Raw genomic sequence first — 21,722 nt, forward strand, 5'->3', positions numbered from 1 at the left:
GTCAGCCTGAGCCGGCTACCCAAGAATCCAGCTTCTGCCGGGACCAAACTTGGGTTGTGGGGAGAGTTTTGGTTGCAATACTGCCGCCTACCACTCTGCCCCACGTGAGGCTTAGGATAATTGTTTGCAGGCCTCAGAATCATCAATGTTCCTTTGTGCACAGCTCTGCATGTTCCAGACAGTGGCGTTTTTACTTAGCTACATCAAGCACTTAACCATGGCACCCCCACCAACAGAAACAGGGGCACAAGCTCCCCATGAAAATGGGAGTATGATTTCTGACAAAGTGAAACAGGGCCAGGATTTTTCCTCCCATGTGGAAACTGCAGCCCATTTCTCCCTTAGAGCTAAAGGATCTGATGAGATGAGCTGTTTGTCTTATACGCCCTCCTCCTCAATAATATGACAGGGAGAGACCCAGGAGTGTGGAGATTTCCTTCTGTGAGAAAGAGTTTTTCCGTGTCTATTGCCTGCTGGGATCCAAAGAAACTGGATAAAATGTCTTTTCTTTTCTTTCAAGGGCAACAGCAACAGAACCTGCTAGGCCAGGCCCTGTGATGGCCTGCAGTTTAATCAGCTAAAAAGGCATCTGTTGCTGCTTTTTTCCTTAGTCTGAACCTCATAATCAGAAAGAGTCGCCCATTTATATTTGGGAAGCTCCTGCTCTCTCATCCCTCCCATTCTTCCCCACCCCCAGCTTTGACAATTTTAAAATCCTGTTATCTATAGTTGGGGCTATAGTTAACAAACCTTTTATCTTATGTTAACCCAGCAGATGGCAACTCAAGTCAATCTCTGGTTATTTCTGCCCATCCACTAGATCACGCAGGGTGAGCATGCTCTAGGTCAGGGTCATCTAATGGGACCTAGAAGATGTGCCTTCTCTGTTGCTGCACCTGCCCCAACCCTACTAGCCTTTTGCAGGACCATGAAGACCTGCTTTTCTCCCTGGCACTGGGCCCCGGATAAAAACTAAGCCTATTCTGCTGTGAGAGTGAGTACTTGTAATGCTCAGCCTCAGCTATGTCTGTGAGATTGTGTTTTATTATATTGGCTTTACATTATTTCAATTGTTTGTTATTGATGCATGCCACAAACTTGTAAATTAGGAATTGGGCACCCTTATAAATCCCTCAAACAAATAAAATCCTTGACTGATCTGGGAAAGGGAAGGAGGACCAAGCCTCGTTAAAACACAGATGGGAGACTACTGTACTAGGAAATCCCAGAATTGTAGGATAGCTGGGGAAGTCAAGACACTACCTACCCAGAAGGCCCTTCTTGATTTTTCTGGAATGAAATCTGGAGCAACCAAAATGTTCAGGGTACAGTTTGGCCAGACTGTCACTCACCCATAACAGTCTGGTGAAACTCTTCTTTCACAATGCATTTATTTTGTGCATGAAGCAAAACCATTTTTCCAGTTTGTATACAACTGGGATAAACTTCACCTCAGTTTTAGGAGTTAAGAAGTCCTGCAACTTTTACCAGAGTTTCAGGACTACCACTTGAAAAACTTCAGAGCTGGTCACCACAGCAGTATGTGGTCTCCTCTAAATTTATTTTGGTGGCTTATTGGAAGAATTTTTTAATTTTTATTTTGGCCTATTGGAAGTTTTGTCACCACACATGCTCTTTTACCAGCATCTTGGGTGTGGATATAATCAGTATACACATGAAATTGTAATATAAGGAGCATATGCCTCAAATTTACAGCTATAGCAAGTTGCCATCTAGGAAAATACTGTTACGCACATTAAAAAAAATATTTAATCCAGCAATAGGAAGGAATTACAGGGGAATTCCCTCCGCCGACAGCTGAGTGTATATATTCAAGGATGTCACTAGCACTTGAGAAGCAACCTTGCAGTACAAATTAAAGAGCTGCTCTCATACACATTATTACCCTTCCACTAGCGAAGTATCTACAAAAAGGAGACTTCTCTGCAATCCTTGGTCTCAAGAGTCAAGGCCCAATGAAAAGAGAAACATCTCTGGTTTATTTTTCAACAAGAGATTATTTCCTTGCTATCAAACTGATACAGGGGAGTAAGTAGGATGGGCATGGCTTGTCCTTTTATCTAATAGTGTATCTGGTTTTTATTTCCTACAGGCTTTCGCATAGCTGAGCCAAACAGTGTATATTGCTAGTAATATGGTTAGGTTTTTGTTCAGTTCTATGCCCCAAAACAATCAAAACTCATTCCTGTGGGTTACAGGAGTGGATATACAACTTACACCTCAAGGAAGCATACAAGGCTTTTGTTATTTTGTATTATGCTGAACTCTCATAAAATCTATCAGATTGCATTTGGGCAGAAAACATTCCAGACTTCAACTGCCTCTCTTCTGTGTTTCTCCTATTGCCTGCAGCAGCTCAATTAACATTTATCAGGAGATATTTTCAGTGAAGTGCTCTCCCACTCACAAGAAGACGACTGCACGTCTAGGCTCTGATGGAGCCATCTTGCCTAGATATTCCTTTCAAGGAAATTTCATCTCTGGTTACTAGTATTGATTGTATGTTTCCCCCCTCTACTTCTTTACCCTGCTGTATGCACCTCAGTGTCTGTCTAGGCATTGGGGTGGGCTATAAAAACTGTAAAAAAAAAGAGAAGTAAGTAAACAAATAAATAGAATTGACATTTTGCTGGGTTATTTCAACCTAGTGGCTGGAAAGCATCATTTTTTAAAGACTGAACCACCATTCACAGCACACCATTCACATTCAATCTTCGTAGCTCCTGTTCAGCACAACATCCTGAATGCACACTCCCAATTGTGTAAACATTTGTAACAGTCTTACCAGCAGTTAGACTTGTTTTCTTGGTTAAAGCTCTCTTTTTGGGAACAGGTTTGGGTGGTGCATCAAGAGTGGCAAGAAAGGAAGAAGCTGCTGTAGCTGGCTTTGTTTTTTCTTCGTATGCCTCAGTGTGATCTTGAACAAAAAAATGTTACAATCAACAAAAAGTGTTTTGACTACTATATGAATCCATGAACTGATTGCCAATCCCCACAGAAACCAAGAGAAACACACACACAGACACACACACAGAGCAATAAATACCAGGCAGATAAGTTTTTTCCCCTTAAGTTCATAATGGTTCTCACTATATGAAAGTCTGGATAACAACTCCAGCAAATAGCAGCAGAGACCAAATAGACCCAAGTTATGTCATGGACTACCAGGGGAGGCATAGTGAACCAAAGAAGTCTCCATGAAAGTGGAGCCAACAACTGCGGCAAGGACCAAAGAACCAATCAGTAGACAGGAAATCGCCCACAAGTGCTCCAGATGGCTGCTTCTTGTGAGGAGACCACAGGACAGCAGCCTTCCCAGGGTCTGAGCGCTGGGAAACAAAGGGATTAGCCGTCTTGCTCACAGCTGTGGCGAAGGCTTTTAAAGGACACTATATTTGCAATTTTTACTTTCTAATCACTTTTGGAAATAGCCTATTAACCACCTTAAAGCTATTAATGACCTTCAGAATGACAAGTTTGAAAAGTTGCCAGGTGCATTTAGATTCAACTCCAAACAAAAGAAAAATTAATTACAAGCTTAAGAACTTAAAGAATTTGAAATAAACAGCAAAAAGCTAAATAAGATTTTGACCTAGGAGAGTTACAAATGTATTAAGGGTCCAGATAAATTTGGAATATTGAATTTTACTGTAAGATTTTAAAATTAACTATAAAAAATAAATAGCTTCTTGTGGGAACCAGACTTATTTTGGCAATCTTGGCTCATAACAAAGATAAGCAACTTTATGTTTTTAGAAAATTGACACTAGAGGGGACTAAAGATTCTAAGTAGAAAGGAAAAATAATACAAGCCAGTCTTTGGTGTCGGTTAACTGAGGCTTACAGAATGGCACAAAACGTTATAACATTGGAAATATTAAAGGAGATTTTTGAAGAATGGAGCCAGAAATTAGTAGCTACAATATCAACACTGTCAGTAATGATGTCTGGTTCTATGGATAGATTACGTCCAACAGATGTCAATGAGGGAATGACAGATGTGGAGCAAATTTTGTCTGACAAGACAGAGGAAGTACCAAAAGTGGAATGACAGGTCAAGAGAATGATTTGGAAAAGGATGCTTTATTGGATATACGAAAGAAACTGGATGAAGTTTTAAAAATTAAACGGGAAATACAAATGACAAACCAAGAGAATGACCTGGAAAATGTTTTCTTATTGAATCTACAAAACAGGCTTGTTAAACCCTTGAAGAAGTCTGTGTGATGGGATAAAGAATTGAAGAGAAACCAAATCCTAGGACAATATTTGAATGAACTAAAGATTAAGACTCTTAGAAGTAAAAGGGAGGAACATAAAGTTGGTTTATTTGATCAAGGTTAAAATAAGACTTTTTTTTTTTTTTTGCGAAGTTCTGGCAACGCTTTATGGACTTTTTGCTGACACAAGGATTGAAAATATGTTTTATGGATTTGCTTATAGATAAAGAATAGGATATGGGATGAAGAGATACTGTTTGTAACCTTACAGGGGATGAAAAGTTACTAAATTTGTCTCTACTTCTTGTAATGACGGTTGAAAGTCACTTCTTTATATATTTTTCTTTTTCTTTATCATATTCTTTTTCTTCTTTCTTGTATTTATATTCTTACTATTCTTTTTTCTTTAGTTTGTATTAGTTTTTACTATTGTAATCAAAATCTTTATTAAAAAATTATATACGAACAAAAAAAAAAAAAAGGATTCAAAGGTCCATAATGAAACCAGTTAGCTTTTTCCACCCTTGATGCCAAGAGCGAACAACTCTCTTGCTATTAGATGCAGAAAAAACAGTGTGAAAAGGAAAGAAAGAATGAATATTGGAAGAAAGGCTTCCAATGAAATGCCTTTCTAGGCATTGTTTCCACAGAAGTTGCAAAACAAAAGGACAATGCAGGGAAGTGCCACTACAGATATAAACAAGAAAATATTGAATTGATTGACCTTTTGTTTGTAGATCAGATTTTCTAGTTATCTTTGAAGCATTGCTGTCCCTCAGTGGAATGTTAACAATGACCACAGCTCATAGGAAAGAATGTGGAAAAATCAAAACTGCAGAATCTGCGAAGCATCATTTCTCATTACTGATATTCATGCTGTTTCAATTTTTTTGTGCTGAATTTGCAGGGGAGTTGAGTGGGGGAAGGGAAGCAATCACCCTAAAAATGCTTCAGGAATTAGATGAAGAGGTAAATGTTACAGTCTCAGTTGTGTGGCATAATACCTAGGACTATGCTAGTAAAAGGAAAAAAACTGGTAATGAGTGGGAAGGAATTCTGGCTTTTATAGGCTAAACACAGACTATGATAAGAGTGAGCTACATACTCACCTGAGCCAGTGCTCTGTACCTCTGGTGATTTGAATTCTTCAATTTTCTCTTCCTTTGTTTTCCTAGAACATAAAATCATGTTTTACTCTGTATCAGGATCAGCAATGCATGCTCATAGACACTCCAGACTGGGGGAAGAAAACAAAAAGGTAACTTTATACCGAAATCTCATGAGATTGCAGGTAACCTTGGGATCAGTTTGCCAAAATCTTGAGATTTACTCCATTTTAAAATTATTTTTTTCAGTACTTGCACCACTGCAGTAAGACCAAGCACTTGAAAAAGTTGTGAATCTCTGCACCGCATTCCATTGTGGGAGGGTGGGGAGTATAAAACAGAAGCAACTTATTTGTAATATTGCGGTTAAGATTAAAAATGGCATTTTCCACAGAACATTTGAACAGCTCATAATGCTGACATCCATCTAGCAGAAAGAGCAGGATAATAAAATGACAAGGGTTGAATATATAGAAACAGCATGTCACTTTTGCAAGATCAGTTGACAAAGCTGTATGGATGTAAGCTGTGTGAACTCTTCATCAGCCGAATGGAGGAACTGGGAAGGACCATCTCAGTTATGGGTTTGTTCTACATGCAGAAGATTCCAGGCTCTAGTTCTACAATACCTTTTTGACTTTGGAGAGCTGTCTAACATCCTGGAAAAGTATTGCCTGTCAGTATAAATAGTACAGGTCCAAAAGGGCAAATAACCTGACCTTGTACATAAGGCAGCTTTATTAATTTTTTTTTTTAAAAAGGAAAAATTATTTCTGGGGTTGTCAAGCCTTTCTATGTAAGAAACATCTCCCCTCTCCATGAACTATAACAAATCTTTCCAACACAACAGTTGATATACTATTTTCTCAATTCTGATTAGCCTTAAAATGTTGTCTGTAACCTAGGCAGGTATTTTTTTTAAAAAAAAAACAACAACAATCCAAGTAGGGAATCATATCTGCATATTAGAAAAACTTACTTAGGAACAGCCTTTGGTCCTGCTGTTGCTCCCGCAGAGTCCTCATCAGACATTGCATCCTCATCCATATCTGAATTAGAATCCTGCACATACTTTGCTTTTGCTGAACATAATAGACAAAAAAATATCTGCTGCAACCCAACACGTGTGTATTTATAAGGAAGGCTAATTGAGAATATATTTCTAGGCAATACAGGAATATAGCAAATGGGAAAAATGTTTTGTTTCAAACACAGAATAAACGATTGCATTCTGGAAATTTTATTGAACTGTTTAGGCAGCTATGGTTTGGGAAAACTGAAACTTGGGAAACTTTGGATTTTGACAAAAACAAGGCTGGTGTACCTAGCCTTTGCTCTGCACTCCAACTCCCAGATCCATGTATTCCACTGCTGAGCTTCGTAGGACATTTCTTTCATCTCCTTAGTTGCTGTTGTTAATGTCTTTGGCTTTCCCCACATTCTCTCTCCCCCCATCCCACTTTTATCTGGACCACAAGACAGCTGTTCTGTGCATGGATCAAATTTCAATTCAAGCATAGTGCACCTGAACACATTCTGGCATGGTTTAGTTTCTGCATGCAACATTTTGCACAACCTTACTAGACAGCTGTGGACTAGACTGCAGTCTTAGAAAATAATCTCACTGGAAAATAAAAATAAAAAAATCTTCCTTCACAAAGGCTCCACTTCATGTTTAAGATTGCATTACAGCAAAAATGCTTTGGAAAAGTACCATCCAAGTCAAGATTCTAAGGTGATTTTAAGCTTTTTGAAAATGTACCTGTTACTTGGTGTTGTGATGCATTTGCACGAGGGACAACTTCAGTGTCACCAACAACTTCGTTTTCATCTTCAGATTCTGAGTCAGACCAAGGATTTAGTTTCATTGCTTTTTTTACTGGCTTGAATGGCAGTTTGGACTGTTTCTTGGAATCTGAAATTCAGCAGGTTTGTCAGGCCACTCATAACACATCCCAAAGAAAACCAGCAGGGAAAATTGATGCTAGTGAAGAGATTTTACCTGGTTCTGTTTTCAGTTTCTTCATCAATCTTTGTTTAAGACCCTTTGGTTCCTTACTGCTCTCTGGGGAATCTTGACTCCCATCAAGCTCAGTTTTTTCACTCTATAGGTCAGCAAATGGAAGGAGAGTTTATCACTGCTGGGGACAGGCAAAGGAAAACTATGAAATTAGTAAAGAAAACTGAACACGCGCACCCTTCCAAGGACTGTTTACCTTGATTTTTCTTTTTAATTTCTTCTCTGCCCCCAATTTCATCTCTTCAGTCACTCGGGGGATGACTCTCCTCCCTTGGGGAGAAGGCATGGTTTCCTGAAGCTGCAGTTTCTTTCCTTTTAATTTTCCTCCTTTCCCTTTGATGGGCTTGCCTGTGGTTCCTAACATCTCATCCTGTTTTTCTTTTTCTTCTAACACCTGAAGTGTGGATGATAAAACGTCAAGAAATAATAGCCTGCAGTGCTTGGTTTTACAAGTGAGAAATTTCATCAAAGGAAAATGGTCTTATTGAGGGCATTTCTGCTTTAGCTGCTCTCTGCAGTTCCACACAAATGGAAGAGGGGAATACTGTACCCACAACTGAAATAGGCAGCAATTTCTGCATTCATCAACAGAGCTCAGGTCACTGGAAGTTCAGTGCTATGTGTGCATCTGAGGTTTGCCTGCTTTGGAGTTTACTTTAAAACATACTATAGTCTCAAAAATTCAGTCCCCCTTTTTAAATGCCAGCACCCTACCCAAATGAAGACACAGAGCTGTTGATAAGACAGTATTCATATAAACTGGAAATGGATTGTTTCTGGCCCAGAAATCCAAGTCTACCTACATCAAGTGCCTCAATAAAATCAGCCAGATCTTCTCTCCATAAGTCATTAGGATTCTTCTGTTTCAGGTTTTCTAGTTCCATTTCCTAATAAGGGCAGCAAGAAACAGTTAAGCTCATGTTTGACCTTTCAGCGCTGCTGCATCACAATCTTTCTCTTTTCAGAACAAATCATCCACCTACTTTGTTATCCCGCTGCTTGCACAGCTCATCCTTTTTTTCTTTTGTCAGGTACCAGAGAGGCATGTTCAGAAGGTAGTTAAAATCTGGCCCAGTGGCCGCAGTAGATTCATTTTCTTTATCAGTATCTTCTTGTGCATCTTCATCAGTGTCCTGGCATGGCAGAAGGGAGATGCGGCCAGGTGTTACTAGCTTAATATCTGTTACTTAGTACCCGTCCTTTCACGTTGATCAGGAGGTAATCCACCCCTTTCTCACAGTACTTTCTTTGGATTATCCATCTGCCTCAAAAGGCCAGTCATTTGAAAGTCAGGATATGGCATGACTTTCCTTGCTGCAGCACCGTCTATGACCTCATGGAATTGGATCCTTAAAAGTTACTGAACCAAACCCTTAAGCAATTGAATGGATCAAAAGCAAGAGACTGAGAACCATACCTTCTGTTGAGACTCTTTCCATGTCTTTACTGGATCAGAATCATAACCCCTTTCAATGAGGACCTTTATTAATTCTTTCTTGGGCTTGTTTTCTAGAGAGGAAGACACAAAGAACAAATCCAGATGAACAAGCAGCCAAAATAAAAAGTCATACCATTTGGCACCATGCTAAGAACAAGAACACAAGTCAACTTGTATGCCATGAACTCAAAAGCCACACCAAATATTTTGGGATTACTCTTAATGGAAAGCAGAAAAGTAAACACACACACACACACACAGCATTTCAAGTTGTACATTCAGCTTGAGTCCCAAATGAACATTTGTGTAAATTATTTAAGTTTTTATTTCTAGAAAAGTAAGCTCAGAGGCAGGATGCCTGTCACGGATGATAATCCTTTCTTTGGTAGATGTTGGTTTTTGTTCTGCCCATTCTGACCCAGAATGGGTCTTGCCTTTAAAGAAAGAAAGAAAGGGAAAAAAAAAAGGTTTATAAAATCCTAACTGCTTACCTATCACTATTTTGCCTTCTATTTTTTCAAGGATGAAGCGAGCTTGGTTGTTTAATTTTGCAGATTCTGCACCCAGCATGCCGGTGAGCCAATCTTTTCTTAAAGAGTAATAACGCAGTCTTACTTCATAGAATTCCCGTAGAATATCCTCTGCAGTCTCATATTTCTTCAGGCAGCCAACATGGTCAAAAAGTACCTGGAGCAAAGAGTGGGGCCCCAGAGATCTATAGATCATGCACTTAAAAGCTGGATATGATTCCTTTAACTATTACACTGTCTGCCCCCACTCACCTCAATTTCTCACTTTTGTATTTTGTTACTTTTTAGGAACTGTAAATGTATTTACAAGCCAGGTTTCTAAAATAGGCCCTTACTTACAGCCAAGTGCAAATCTCCCTCAAAGTGACAAGGGCAAACAAACTTTCAGAATTTGGGGGAAAAAAAAAAAAAAAAGCTACTCCCCTCCAATGCAGCAGAGATCTCATAAACAGCTAAAACAGAGGAATAGGCAGGTGGGCAGGCATTGTTAGTAGGTACAATTAGCAAGTCTGATTTTCCCTCTCTTCACAATCTTAACTGAGAATTTGTAATCTAAGATTTTAGTTAAAAACTAAGCACTTGAAGATTTTTTCAAAAACCTTGCCACAAAAGGATCCTAGTAGGCTTCTCTGTCTCATTCTTAATTGAACAAATGGAGATGGCCCCCAGAGAGTGTCACCCTTTCTTCCATAATCTGTGCAGATTTTGTTTATTTAAGAGATTTATACAGCCTGTATGTGCGTGTGTGCGAGAGAGTCAAGGCAGGCTTTTCTTGTTGCTGCATAAATAGAAGCCTGAGTTTTCACTTACCATATTGTTACAAGAAAGAGGAGTTTGTAATTTGAAGATCTTATGTAGACCAACAGCCTCTGCCTCCACCAGCTTTTGTTCACTCATCGTTATGATGAATCTGACAGTGGTGTCTGTGTGATACTCTTTATAGTCTGTTATGAGGGATGGAGTCTTCTCTGTGCCAGTCAGCATAGGCTCCAGAACCTGTTCTTTATAAGTCTTTTGAGAGGTGGAAGAAGCAACATCATGATTTTGTATTTTCCTTTGATTGGGGAGTTCAGAAACATATTGTTATAAGTTCAGAGAGCATAGCACAAAAACAGAACATGCCTTACCTGTGTCCATGTCCGAACAGGAAGCTCTGAAATTTCAATGGTGGTTGAATTAAGAATAGACACTTCTCCATTAACAAGGAATTGGTTTTGCCCTAGTTCATCTATTGTCCCCTTGAAGTTCTTGTAACTAGGAACCTAAAAAATTAGAAGCTGCATTAAAATGAGCTGGGCTGAACGTGATCTTGTTTGCATAATATAATCAGAATACATTCATTAAGACAATTTCAACCCCTCAAGGCTTCTGAAATTTCACCCAGATTAAAATAATGAAGGGCAAAATAGGAGGAAGAGAGGTTGTAGAGAAAAGGCCATAAACGGCTTCATGAAAAGCAACATGAAGATCTCCGGTGTAGAGATAATAGTTCTTGATTTCATATTTCTAGTCTTTCAAAGAAAGTGTCATTTTAAAACTTACTTCGTCATGAGGAATGTAGCCATGGGCAATTTTAAAAATAATTTAAGTGGCATGGCTCTGAGGTGCCCAAATAATGCAGAAAGTCTAATTCTGTCTTTGTCCACACACCTGTTATTATTTCTCTTCTCTAAAATTACCAGCTCCTTTTTATTTAGTTGCTGATGCATTTTTATTACCATTGGTAATGGCTCATCTCCATCAAGCATGCGCCGAATATTATTCATCACTTCGCGGATGTCATAATTGGGAAGCTTGCATGACCAGCCAGTCCCAATGCCTTCAGCACCATTGATTAGCACCATGGGGATGATGGGAATATACCACTCAGGCTCAACGCGTTGGTTGTCATCGTACAGAAATTTCAGCACATTGTCATCCATTGCTGGGAAAGCCAACCGCGCCAAAGGGCTAGGAAGAACAAATGACTTCAATGAGAGTTGTGTTAAGTATTATTTCTAGAAATAAGTCTGGATAGGATTATGGGGTATCCTCTGCAGGTGAGGAGAAACAAGGAAGAAGAGAAATAGCCAGATGGCAAGGAAGTGGAGAAATGGCAATAACTTTCAGGAATCTCTACTTCCCCTTTCAAAGCCACAAGAGAAAATATTTTTTCTTTTCTGGGGAAAAGCCCAGTAACAGAAAAATTCTGCTGTGACCCTTGAAAGCCAACCCAAATATTGAGGGGTTTCCTCACCTCCAGGGACAGTGCATAAATGTATCTACTGACCTTGCATCTTAACCCTTTTCTTTTGACTCTTCTACTGATTGAGAAGGAAATCTTGCTAAATCTCTTGGAAAAGGCTTCTGTGTATATTAAACCCTTGATTTAATGGAGTACCGGGGTGAAGGCTGGCTGTTAAATGGTAATTTTTTTTTTAGTCCAAAAGCACATCTGTACTGTAAAAAGCCTATCTTACTGATAAGCAGAGAATACTCATTTTAAGGGGAAGCAGTGAAAGTAGTGAACTTTGTTCAGCCTGATTTGCCAAACACTCTTTTCCATGGTTTGAGGCCAAGTCTGTTGTTACCTGAAGTTCAAACAAAACTTAGATCCAGTATGTTTTGTCTGTTAGATCTGAAGCTTGTAAACTGTGGTCTGTTAAATGGAAAGTTTGCTGCATTCAAACTGCATAAACAAAGTAAATCGAAGGACGTTTGAAAGCTATTTCTATCTCCAGCCAGCCTTCTTGGCTGGTAATCCAGGAGCTGTAATTCCAACACCTCTGGAATATACTAAATTGGGAGGGAGTGTTCTAAGCCAAAACCAAGGAAAGCAGCCTGCTTCCACTCACCTGAGCTTTGTAAAGATATATCTAGGGCTTGCAGAGTCTTTTCCACCATGCAGCCTAGTTCCAAATTGACCAATGGGTTGAAGGAGGTTCAGGTTGTTGCTGCCCACAAAATTTTGAGCCAAATTAACAATAGTCATCATCAGTGAGGCCTGAAACAAAATAACAATTCTCATAATCATCATATATCAAGAAAATGAACAGGCATTGGACAGATAAGCCTAGTCACAACCATTGACCAGAAAAATCCAAAGTTGCTGGAAGCCTACTTCTTTCTTTCAAAAAAACTCTGCTCCAACCTGACCTGATTGGAAAATCACAGAGGAAACTCTGTCTCCAAGTCTTGTCACTGGCTGCAGCAGGTATGGGCATCCTATGCCTTTCCAGAAACTGTTGAAGTTCAACTCCCAGTGGCCCTATGCCAACTCAGCAAATGATGAGGATGCTGGGAACGTAACTCAGTAGCATTTGGAAAGTCCCAGGTTGCTAAACACTGGGTTAGAGAACGAAAAATCATCTCCTTGCTTTTTTGTAGCAACTTCTAATGCTAACACTTCTTGCAAGCTATATAATTACTGGCTGCTTTTTGAGATCCCATCAATGTTTTTCTTACTTCTCCATGGTGGTAAGAGGACATCTCTGCCACTGATCCAGCCAGCTGGGCAACTTTTACCTCCCGCTTGTCATTTCTTTTGAAGCATGTAAATAAAACTTTCCTCTGACCTGGTTTCAGTCCTGAAAGAATGAGAAGTCATTGGTAATTACAACTTCTTCTCTCCACAGTGAGCACCTCTTAGCCAAGGCATTCATCAAAGGACCAACCTTCCAAGTCAGACTGTATATTAGAGTAATGCAAATATATCTGCCTTATACCAGGGCAATAAATTATACATTTTCTAATGTATTAAATACTGCTTCAAGCAAGAATGTTTAGAATGTAAGATTTTTTATAAACATACGTCTTCCATAGTCACAAAACTTAGCATATTAAATTAACTCTTCGTGGCCTCTCTCTTTCAAAAATATGATGCACTAAATTTAAAGTATGAGAAATCTTATTTAAAAAAAAAACCCTTACCATCAACTAGTGATGGAATGGATCGCTCATTGTCAGAATTTGAGAACAGCACAAGTTCTTTGTTGATAAAATCATTGTAGGTCAGGTGATCGGTAGTTTTCCCATATAGGTAATCCTAAGGATGGTAAGGCAGTTTAAGATATATCCTTAAAATAGTAACTTTGTTTTTTTGTTTTTAGCAAAACATAGGACATAATTTTTTTATTTATTTTTTATCCCACCTTTATTATTTTTATAAATAACTCAAGGCGGCAAACATACCTAATACTCCTTCCTCCTCCTATTTTCCCCACAACAGCAACCCTGTGAAGTGAGTTGGGCTGAGAGAGAGTGACTGCCCCAAGGTCACCCAACCGGCTTTCATGCCTAAGGCGGGACTAGAACTCTCAATCTCCTGGTTTCTAGCCCAGCAGCTTAACTACTAGACCAAACTGGCTCATATGATGACCTGACTCATAACCTGCCATATTCTTCCACTTTGACCACACATTGCTAGATGCCTCCTTGTGGCAGAAGGTTCATAAAGAACGTATAGACATATGCATAGGCATTGCTTGTTGTTAATAAAATCTATTTGAATATATAACAACTGCCTCCATCAAAGCTTGGTAACTAGATGGGTAAAAAATGTTTTCATACATGAAACATTGCAAACTTAAAATAGGCTATTCTGATCTCAGTGGAAGCATGCTGAGCTTGAAATCCTTCTAGTGAGGTTGAATCAGGCTGATTTGAGCTCAGAATGTTTTGAAACTCAAATTTTATATATACTTCTATTAGTAATTATTTCTTAACTGCCACTACAGTTTCAGTGATGCATGAATGCCTTAACATGCAGTCAAAGATAGGGAAAATCGCTCCCTTCGATGCTAGTGAAAAGAAGCCACTAGAGCCACTCTCTAGTGGCTGGCTAGGAAATTCTGGGGGTTGAAGTCCCCACCGCTTGGAGTTGCCAAGGTTGAGAAACACTGCACGAGAGCATTTACAGTGTTCCAGGTGCAATACAAAATCCTCCTGTTCACAAGTTCTAGAGCTATTATTCTGCCTGAAACCATTCAAAAGGAAATCCATTTTACTCTGACGGCCACTTACATCTGGCAGGCCAAGAAGCTTCCGTTGCCTTCGATCTTCCATGAAGTTTGTCAGCCATTCCTTTCGATCATCCACCTTTTTTTTGCTAAAGGCCTAGATTGAACAAGAACCTTCCTAAACCGATAATTTTCACTGCCATGTGCTTAAATGTAGTTTAATTAAAACACGTAACTTGGGATAAGCAAATTAAATTCATTTTAAGTTCCACTAAATTATACTTAAGCTAAGATCACAGCAGTGCCTGTCAGAGCTATCTGCTGATAGGAAATTAAGAACTCAAAATATATGATTGGAATTAAGCTGAGTTAATACAAATCCAACAATCTTTTGGAAGAATATACACAGACAGCTCAGAAAAGCTAAAGGTATAGGGTTCCTCTATTCTGCAGTCAAACACAAATATGTGCATTTATCAAATGTATACAATAGTGGTAATTCCTTGGGCTTGCAGGGTATTTTAACTTTTAAAATTGCTTTTAGATAAATGAATCTTGAATTCAGGCACCTAAATCCTACAAACCTCTGGCAGGGAATAGGTCTACCAACTGGTTTAAAAAAAAAAAAAAGCGCAGAAGGGCTTCTGGCAATTCATTGTCCAAACAGGTTTGCAAGCCCAAAGAAACAGAGGGATAAGAAGAAAATTTAATCTACCAGGGTGATTGCAGCATCATCTTCAGGACCAGAATACTTGAAAGGTATTCGGTGTTTTGTCATTGCTGCAAAATATTCTTTTGCTTCCTTTGAAGTGCTGGTACCCAGACCTAAGGAGATAAGGAAATAAGAAACTGAGTAAAATATCTAGATAAAACAGTCATATTTAACTTAATATGCAAGCTTTTATTTTTGTTAATTTAATTTAGAATTTCAGTTTCAGGGCCACCTAACTCCATAGCAGCTCTGGATGGCTTACAAATAAAAATTAAAAGAAAAAAATAAATATCAAGAAAAAAATAAGACAAGAGAAAACCCCCCAATCAGATTGCTTCAACAGCAATTAATTTTCTTTGCATCAGTTAAAACAATATTGCATGTAATATCGATTTGGTGTATGAATAGCAAAGGGAACAACAACTCAGAATTATTCACACCAAGTGCAACAGCAGATTCATTTGGCCTGAACTTATTCTGGATCCATCTAGACTCAAACAGGAAAAAAAAACTCCATAACTCTTCAAATGGGACTACAGGTCACTAACTAGGGATAGTTAGGTATGAGCTATAGTTCAACATACTTGGAGGGCACAAGGTTTAGAAAGACTAAAGTAAATGTTAGCCAATTGCTTTTCTTGTTAAAACTTTGCAATGAAAAAGAGATAGTCCTCAAATTACGATGACAATTGGGATTGGACTTTTGGTTGCTAAGCAATAAAGCCATAAAGGCACACGTCATGTGACTGCACCTCTAAGTGATCGCAATCCCAGCGGTTCCCTTTGCTGTTGTTAAGTGTACTTTACTGGTTGTTAGCCGAATATCCACCCCAATCCAAGCCATTTCAGGCTTGGTTCCTCCCAGCCCTGAGCCTCAGTAAGGTAAGGGACTACCTTCAACTCCCCCCACACCGCCTCTCTCCCCACCATCTCTGCTCTTTTGACTGCCCTGTACCCTGCCTTGTGGGGCAGCAAGCAGCTCCAGAATTGCATGGCTCCAAGGCTGCTTGCCACGCCCTGGGAAGCTGGAGCCCCCCAGCCCAGTCCCAGCCACAGTTGCCCTCACCACCCCACACTCTGGGACTGCTGCCACCCTGTGCTGCACTGCCCCAGCTGACCTTCGCTGTCTTCTTGCTCCCACTGCTGATGAGGTGTGCCTAGCAAGGTCAGCTGCAGCAGTGGAGTACAGGGTGGCAGGGGGCCAAAAGGGCATAGATGGGGAGGGGGGATAGGCAGGTGGGGGGAGTTGAAACACCCCTGCGGCCATAAGTACGGGAGGCTGCTAAGCGCCTGAATTTTGATCACATGACCATGGGGGCGCTGCAACAGCCATAAGTTTGAGCACTGGTCATAAGTCACTTTTTTCAATGCATTTGTAACTTTGAATGGTCGCTGAATGATGTTGAGTACTGTAGATTTTTTTGTAGATCAAGCTAAGTTCCCATGAATACAGCACTTATTGAGAATGCTTATACATATCACTGGCACTTCAATTAATATATTAAAATATATAAAATATATTTTAATATATTAAAAACATCATCATGGCGTTCCGTGTCGTCATGCTGGCCACATGACCCGGAAGTGTCTACGGACAACGCCGGCTCCAAGGCTTAGAAACGGAGATGAGCACCGCCCCCTAGAGTCGGACACGACTGGACTTAATGTCAAGGGAAACCTTTACCTTTTTTTAAAAACATCATCAAGAATACTTTCATTTGATCTTGGGGTTATGTAGAGTAATTTAAGCGTTCTAACATACCCATATCCATTCAGTTTCCTGTTTTACATTTAACCTGACAGCCAGGCTGTAGACAGAGCCTTCTACTTTATCTCCCATGCTGTACATGGAACAGCGTTTCTTGTTTTGATGAGCTAGTTTAAAATAGTTTGCACATAGCCACCAATTCCCATGATTCCAAGTAAGGTTAAAATAGTGCTATACAACATGGTAACTCCTAAGTTAGTCTTATTTAGTTCATCTGGCATTACAGTTTAGACAAACCTTTGTAGTATTTGATTTTCCAGTTTTTGTAATTAGAGTTGCTGCTTTTCCATTCTTCAAATTCAGGAATGCTATAGAAAGAAATTTCTTCTCTGTTTTTGGAAACCTAGGGAAGAGAGAAAGGTCTCATTTTTGAAGAGCTAATATACTGTAACCAATGAATTTTAGTAAGAATATTCTCAACTGCTAAAGTTGTCACTCAAGGGGATGGGGAAACTCACCTTTACAATGGGGGTAATGAATTCTTCCAGGAAACGGTGCCTCAGAAGAGATGGCCAATTATGGTGAATGAAATTAATCAATAAACCTTTGATATGGGAGCCATCTTGATCCTATGAAAATGTTCAAAAGACAAGTTTTCGTCCACTGGTTTTGGAAGAAGTCAAGAGTCCTTACTAGCTTTATATTCTGAGACTAATACTAATTGATCCCTAATTACAACATTTGTTTTATGTCAGTTTTCCCCATTACAACCTTTGTCAGATGCTACACTTAAAAAAAAAAATCCATTCAGTCGTGTCTGATTCTTGGAGACTGCCTGGACAAGTCCCTGCAGGACAAGTCCCTGCAGTTTTCTTGGCAAGGTTTTTCAGAGGTGATTTGCCATCGCCTCCTTCCCAGGGCTGAGAGAGAGTGACTGGCCCAGGGTCACCCAGCTGGCTTTGTGCCTAAGACGGGACTAGAACTCACGGTCTCCCGGTTTCTAGCCTGATGCCTTAAGGCTTAACCACTACACCAAACTGGCTCTCAGTGGCTACATTACAACTCCTGTAATTTCCAGTCCATGTGGCCAGCCATGGATTATGAAGTTCAGCACCTCTGGAAGGCACCAAGAAGGGGAGGATTGTTTTACACTGCAAAAACAGTTATGATTGGTAGTCTTCAACAATAGCTTTAGACTCAAACTGATCCACTGATCAATTGTTTACCCTATAACTCAGCGGTTCCCAACCTTTTTTGCACCAGGGACCAGTTTTGCAGAAGACAATTTTTCCACGGACCAGGAGGGGGAGGGGGGAATGGTTTCGGGATGGTTCAAGCACTTCCTCTTTTTCCTGACCTTTTATTCTTTTTCTTCATGCCATTTGGAGATAGCAGCCAATGGGCTTGCTTTCTCTGACAGGAGGCAGAGCTCAGGCGGTAATGCAAGCAATGGGGAGTGGCTGTAAATTCACTCGCTTGCCCACCACTCACCTCCTGCTGTGCAGCATGGTTCCTAACAGGCCACGGGCTGGTACCAGTCCATGGCCCAGGAATCCCTGCTACAACTGATAAAGAATTACTGCACAATTATTCTAGTTAGAATGCTGCAGTTATAGGATACTTACACAGAAATAACAGCACAAGGGAAACATTCCCATACTAAACCACTCTAGCTATTACTAAATGTTTCTGAATGCTTGATTTCTGCATTTCTGGGAATTGGGAATGGTAAATCAGAGTATTTAGAATAGAAGAAAAGCACACAGCACTGATTTTTTCTTTTAAAAAACCATGGAAATAAACTAATAGAAAATACTGCTAAAGAGTATGAAATGGATTCTGAAATGTACATTGGTTTGTATCTGATCCTGATTCAACAAGCTGATATTTCAAGTCCTACATGGTTTGGACTTCATCAAGTGGTCCCCTTTCAAATTGTTGTATTTGCTGATGAGATTTTGTACTGCATGTTATCTTTCTGAGAACTGAAGGAAACTCTCTTTCTTTTTGTTTCTTTTATAGCAATTTTATGATAAGTCTAAGGTGACCCATCTTTGTTCTTCCTTAATCTTTTGATTTAAAAAAGAAAGCGAAGAATTCCAATAGATTTGAACAAAAGCATTAAAAAAATTCTTCCAGTTTGGAATAAGTTTTATATTTCCACATCACTTCAGAACACTTGAATTAAGAGACACATTAATTAGCTGAAGGCATTGGAAAAGACTGGCTTTGGAAGAACCCTTTTGTCTGGATACAATACCATTGTCTCTGGGATTAAGACTGACCTGATCCGTCATGATCATGATCTTTCCATAACGGAGGCTTTTGAGTGATTCTTCATCATCATAACTCTTCTTATATTGTAGCCCCACAATCTTAATAATGTTATTAATTTCAGCATTCTCCATTATCTGAAAAAGTGCAGCATTTCTTAGATTCAGAATACAAATCTATTCTCCTCACACTCCCCCTGGAGAGAGGCACTGTCAACTAAGTTCCAAGTCACCTCAACCACCTTTTCATTTAGCCTATGGCAGATTGCAACTCAAAGCAAATGGCAGGATGTCAGAAACAGAGATTTCATCAAAGGGGACAGGGACAATATTTCTAGCCTGTTTTTGGGGTGGCTGGGAGGTTTTTCTATTTCAAATACTTATAGAAGAAAGAACCCAACATTCTGCTTTCAGAGCCTGATATTTTACTACTGAATTTCAGCAGCATGATTTGGGGGGAGCCCCTCTGGGTACTGCAAGTAGCCCATATATTGTCTACTCTAATACAGTCACATCTCACAAACCAGTGAGGATCACTTGGGCAGAGGGATTGTCATTACCACTCTTGAAAGGCAGTAGCAAGGCTCTTACTTCAAGAACCAACCACTCCATGGTTTTATAACATATTTTTGAGTTACAATTTAAATGAGAATGCATACTTGTTCTTTCTCACAAAATAAGTTCAAATAAAGACTACAGGAATCGTTACAAGGCATTGCTAACTAACCTGTTTGTGGGAGGCTTCCCGTACATTAAGTAATTTTCCTCGTAGTGGAAATACTCCAAATTTGTCCCTACCCACAACTCCAAGGCCAGAAACAGCTAGTGTCTTAGCTGAATCTCCTTCTGTCAAAATTAGGGTACAGTTGATAGAATTCTTGCTCCCTGAAAGAGAATTGAATATCATAACTCAGAATTCCACCTAGCAGTACACTATGGATTATCTCCAAAGTTCTGATTCCAAGAAATAGGGATTTCTTTCATGTTTTGGTATAACACAACTGAGCTGGGGTTCAGGAAAAGGAGACAGATAACTTTGTCCACAACGTAAACTGCCTCAAAGTGAAGATTTGGTTCCTTTCTATCCATTAATCCCAAGACACTTGCCCTCCACAATGCTATCTGGAAGTAAGAATTCCCAGTCTGTCTTCCTACTAGTTCTATAATTGTAAACCCAGTTTGAACCTTGTATTCAGGAATCTGAGTTGCATATTCTATAACAGGAGGAAATAGCCTTCTTACAGCAACCTGGAGGGACAGGACCAACATCTTAATTATTACGTTTTGAGATTTTGGGGGCTTTAATTTTTTTTAAAGGGAACAAAAAGGGTTGTACCACCAACATTCAGCAGCCTCATCTTGAAGAAATTATTGGGGCTTCAAAAAAAGTGGCTGTAGGGAAGTGGGTGGCACAAGGATTGCCCGGCCCTGCTCCACGTGGACTCAAATTCAACTTATAAAAAACAGCAAGACTCCAGTGCTTATAGCACAGTTGGAACACATACCAGCATCGTTGGCATCATCCAGTTTAGGAACTCCTTTAATTCGAGTGTGCTTAACAGCAGAACATTTCTTATTTAGTTGTGTCTGGGCTTTAAACCTGACCCAGTTCAAAATGCTTTCCACTATGCCGCAACCGACAGCCTAGAAAAGTGAAAAAATGGTTGTGGAAGTAATTCTGAAGTGTCCCATAAAATGGTTTATTGTTGTATTGACTCATTTTTTTGCTCAAGTCAGAATTCACAGAATAAGTTAAGAAACAAATCTCATAGCACTTACCCCCTTGACGAACTTTTCACTGAGTTTGCATGTTGAGCCAAAATTCTTTGCTTGAAGAGTCATATTCTCCTTTGTTTGGGAGTCAAAAGTTGGATTTTCAATCAAGCTGTTTATGAAGACCCACATATGATTCTTCACCTAGAATTAGGAAGCAGATAGCATTACAGGTTGTACATTTTTAGCTAAAGGGATGGCTGCATTTCTCAAACAACCCTGGCTGCAAAAGTAGTAAGTACCCAAACTCTCAGTATGGCTCTTGGAATGTGATACAATCAATTTCTAAATGACTGGACAGGTGTGTCCGCCAAAAGACAGATCATGCATTTTCAAAATTGATAGGAATGCTCCAACATAATGGTAGATCACTATGTAGAACAAGCTAAAAGTAGGACTTTTGAAGGTAGCATTATTATTGGTTTAAATTTGCTATATGGTATCTGAAAACTAGGTTGTGCAATGCTTCAGATTCAAAAGCATAAAGGTGTTTTGGAGCATGTGAGAACACACAGTGGGTCGTTGTCTGAATCCTTCTTCATGGATTATTTTCAATGCATTGCCAGTTTCATCTACTTTATCTTTTATGTACATGTTTTCTTGGGATTATGCAGCAGCTGCACAACTGCAGAAGATATATTTGTTTTAAGGACTAGACAAATGCTACATGAGCTCCTCCATGCGCTCCAAAGCATCTTTTTGCTTTCACATCTAAAGTGCTGCGCCATCCTAATACAAGCTATACTTTGTAAGTAAACATGTGCTTTTTGTATCCCATCATCCTATCTTTTAAAATATTCCTCTATTTGCACAACATCTTGCCTAGTCTGTATTTATTGTTGTAGCATGTTAAGAACAGCTGGGGAGCATCATTAAAGATGTAACTATTCTTCCATGAAACTGAAGCATAAGAAGCATGCATTAAAACTTCTGGCATTATTTCTCAATTCACACAAGCAGCATGAGATTGGCGAAAAAAGGAGC

General features: G+C 39.5%; 1 protein-coding gene across 1 annotated transcript in view; it reads right to left on the reverse strand.

The window, feature by feature from the left end:
- TOP2A (DNA topoisomerase II alpha) overlaps positions 1-21,722 on the reverse strand; it is a 31,109-nt gene that overhangs the window by 2,392 nt on the left and 6,995 nt on the right. Inside the window, exons 10-33 of the mRNA XM_063302058.1 lie at positions 20,745-20,882; positions 20,471-20,609; positions 19,693-19,850; positions 18,978-19,103; positions 17,211-17,321; positions 16,990-17,095; positions 14,988-15,097; positions 14,337-14,429; positions 13,245-13,359; positions 12,780-12,901; positions 12,170-12,318; positions 11,054-11,285; positions 10,463-10,597; positions 10,146-10,346; positions 9,297-9,492; positions 8,785-8,876; positions 8,351-8,500; positions 8,171-8,254; positions 7,564-7,761; positions 7,350-7,452; positions 7,117-7,262; positions 6,327-6,607; positions 5,351-5,412; positions 2,807-2,938 (exon numbers count right to left, since the gene is read on the reverse strand). Of these exons, the coding sequence (XP_063158128.1) occupies positions 2,807-2,938; positions 5,351-5,412; positions 6,327-6,607; positions 7,117-7,262; positions 7,350-7,452; positions 7,564-7,761; positions 8,171-8,254; positions 8,351-8,500; positions 8,785-8,876; positions 9,297-9,492; positions 10,146-10,346; positions 10,463-10,597; positions 11,054-11,285; positions 12,170-12,318; positions 12,780-12,901; positions 13,245-13,359; positions 14,337-14,429; positions 14,988-15,097; positions 16,990-17,095; positions 17,211-17,321; positions 18,978-19,103; positions 19,693-19,850; positions 20,471-20,609; positions 20,745-20,882 (3,379 nt within the window). The remainder of the gene's footprint in view (positions 1-2,806; positions 2,939-5,350; positions 5,413-6,326; positions 6,608-7,116; positions 7,263-7,349; positions 7,453-7,563; positions 7,762-8,170; positions 8,255-8,350; positions 8,501-8,784; positions 8,877-9,296; positions 9,493-10,145; positions 10,347-10,462; positions 10,598-11,053; positions 11,286-12,169; positions 12,319-12,779; positions 12,902-13,244; positions 13,360-14,336; positions 14,430-14,987; positions 15,098-16,989; positions 17,096-17,210; positions 17,322-18,977; positions 19,104-19,692; positions 19,851-20,470; positions 20,610-20,744; positions 20,883-21,722) is intronic.

The sequence above is a fragment of the Candoia aspera genome, chromosome 4, assembly GCF_035149785.1.
Source record: "Candoia aspera isolate rCanAsp1 chromosome 4, rCanAsp1.hap2, whole genome shotgun sequence".
NCBI classification, from domain to species: domain Eukaryota; kingdom Metazoa; phylum Chordata; class Lepidosauria; order Squamata; family Boidae; genus Candoia; species Candoia aspera.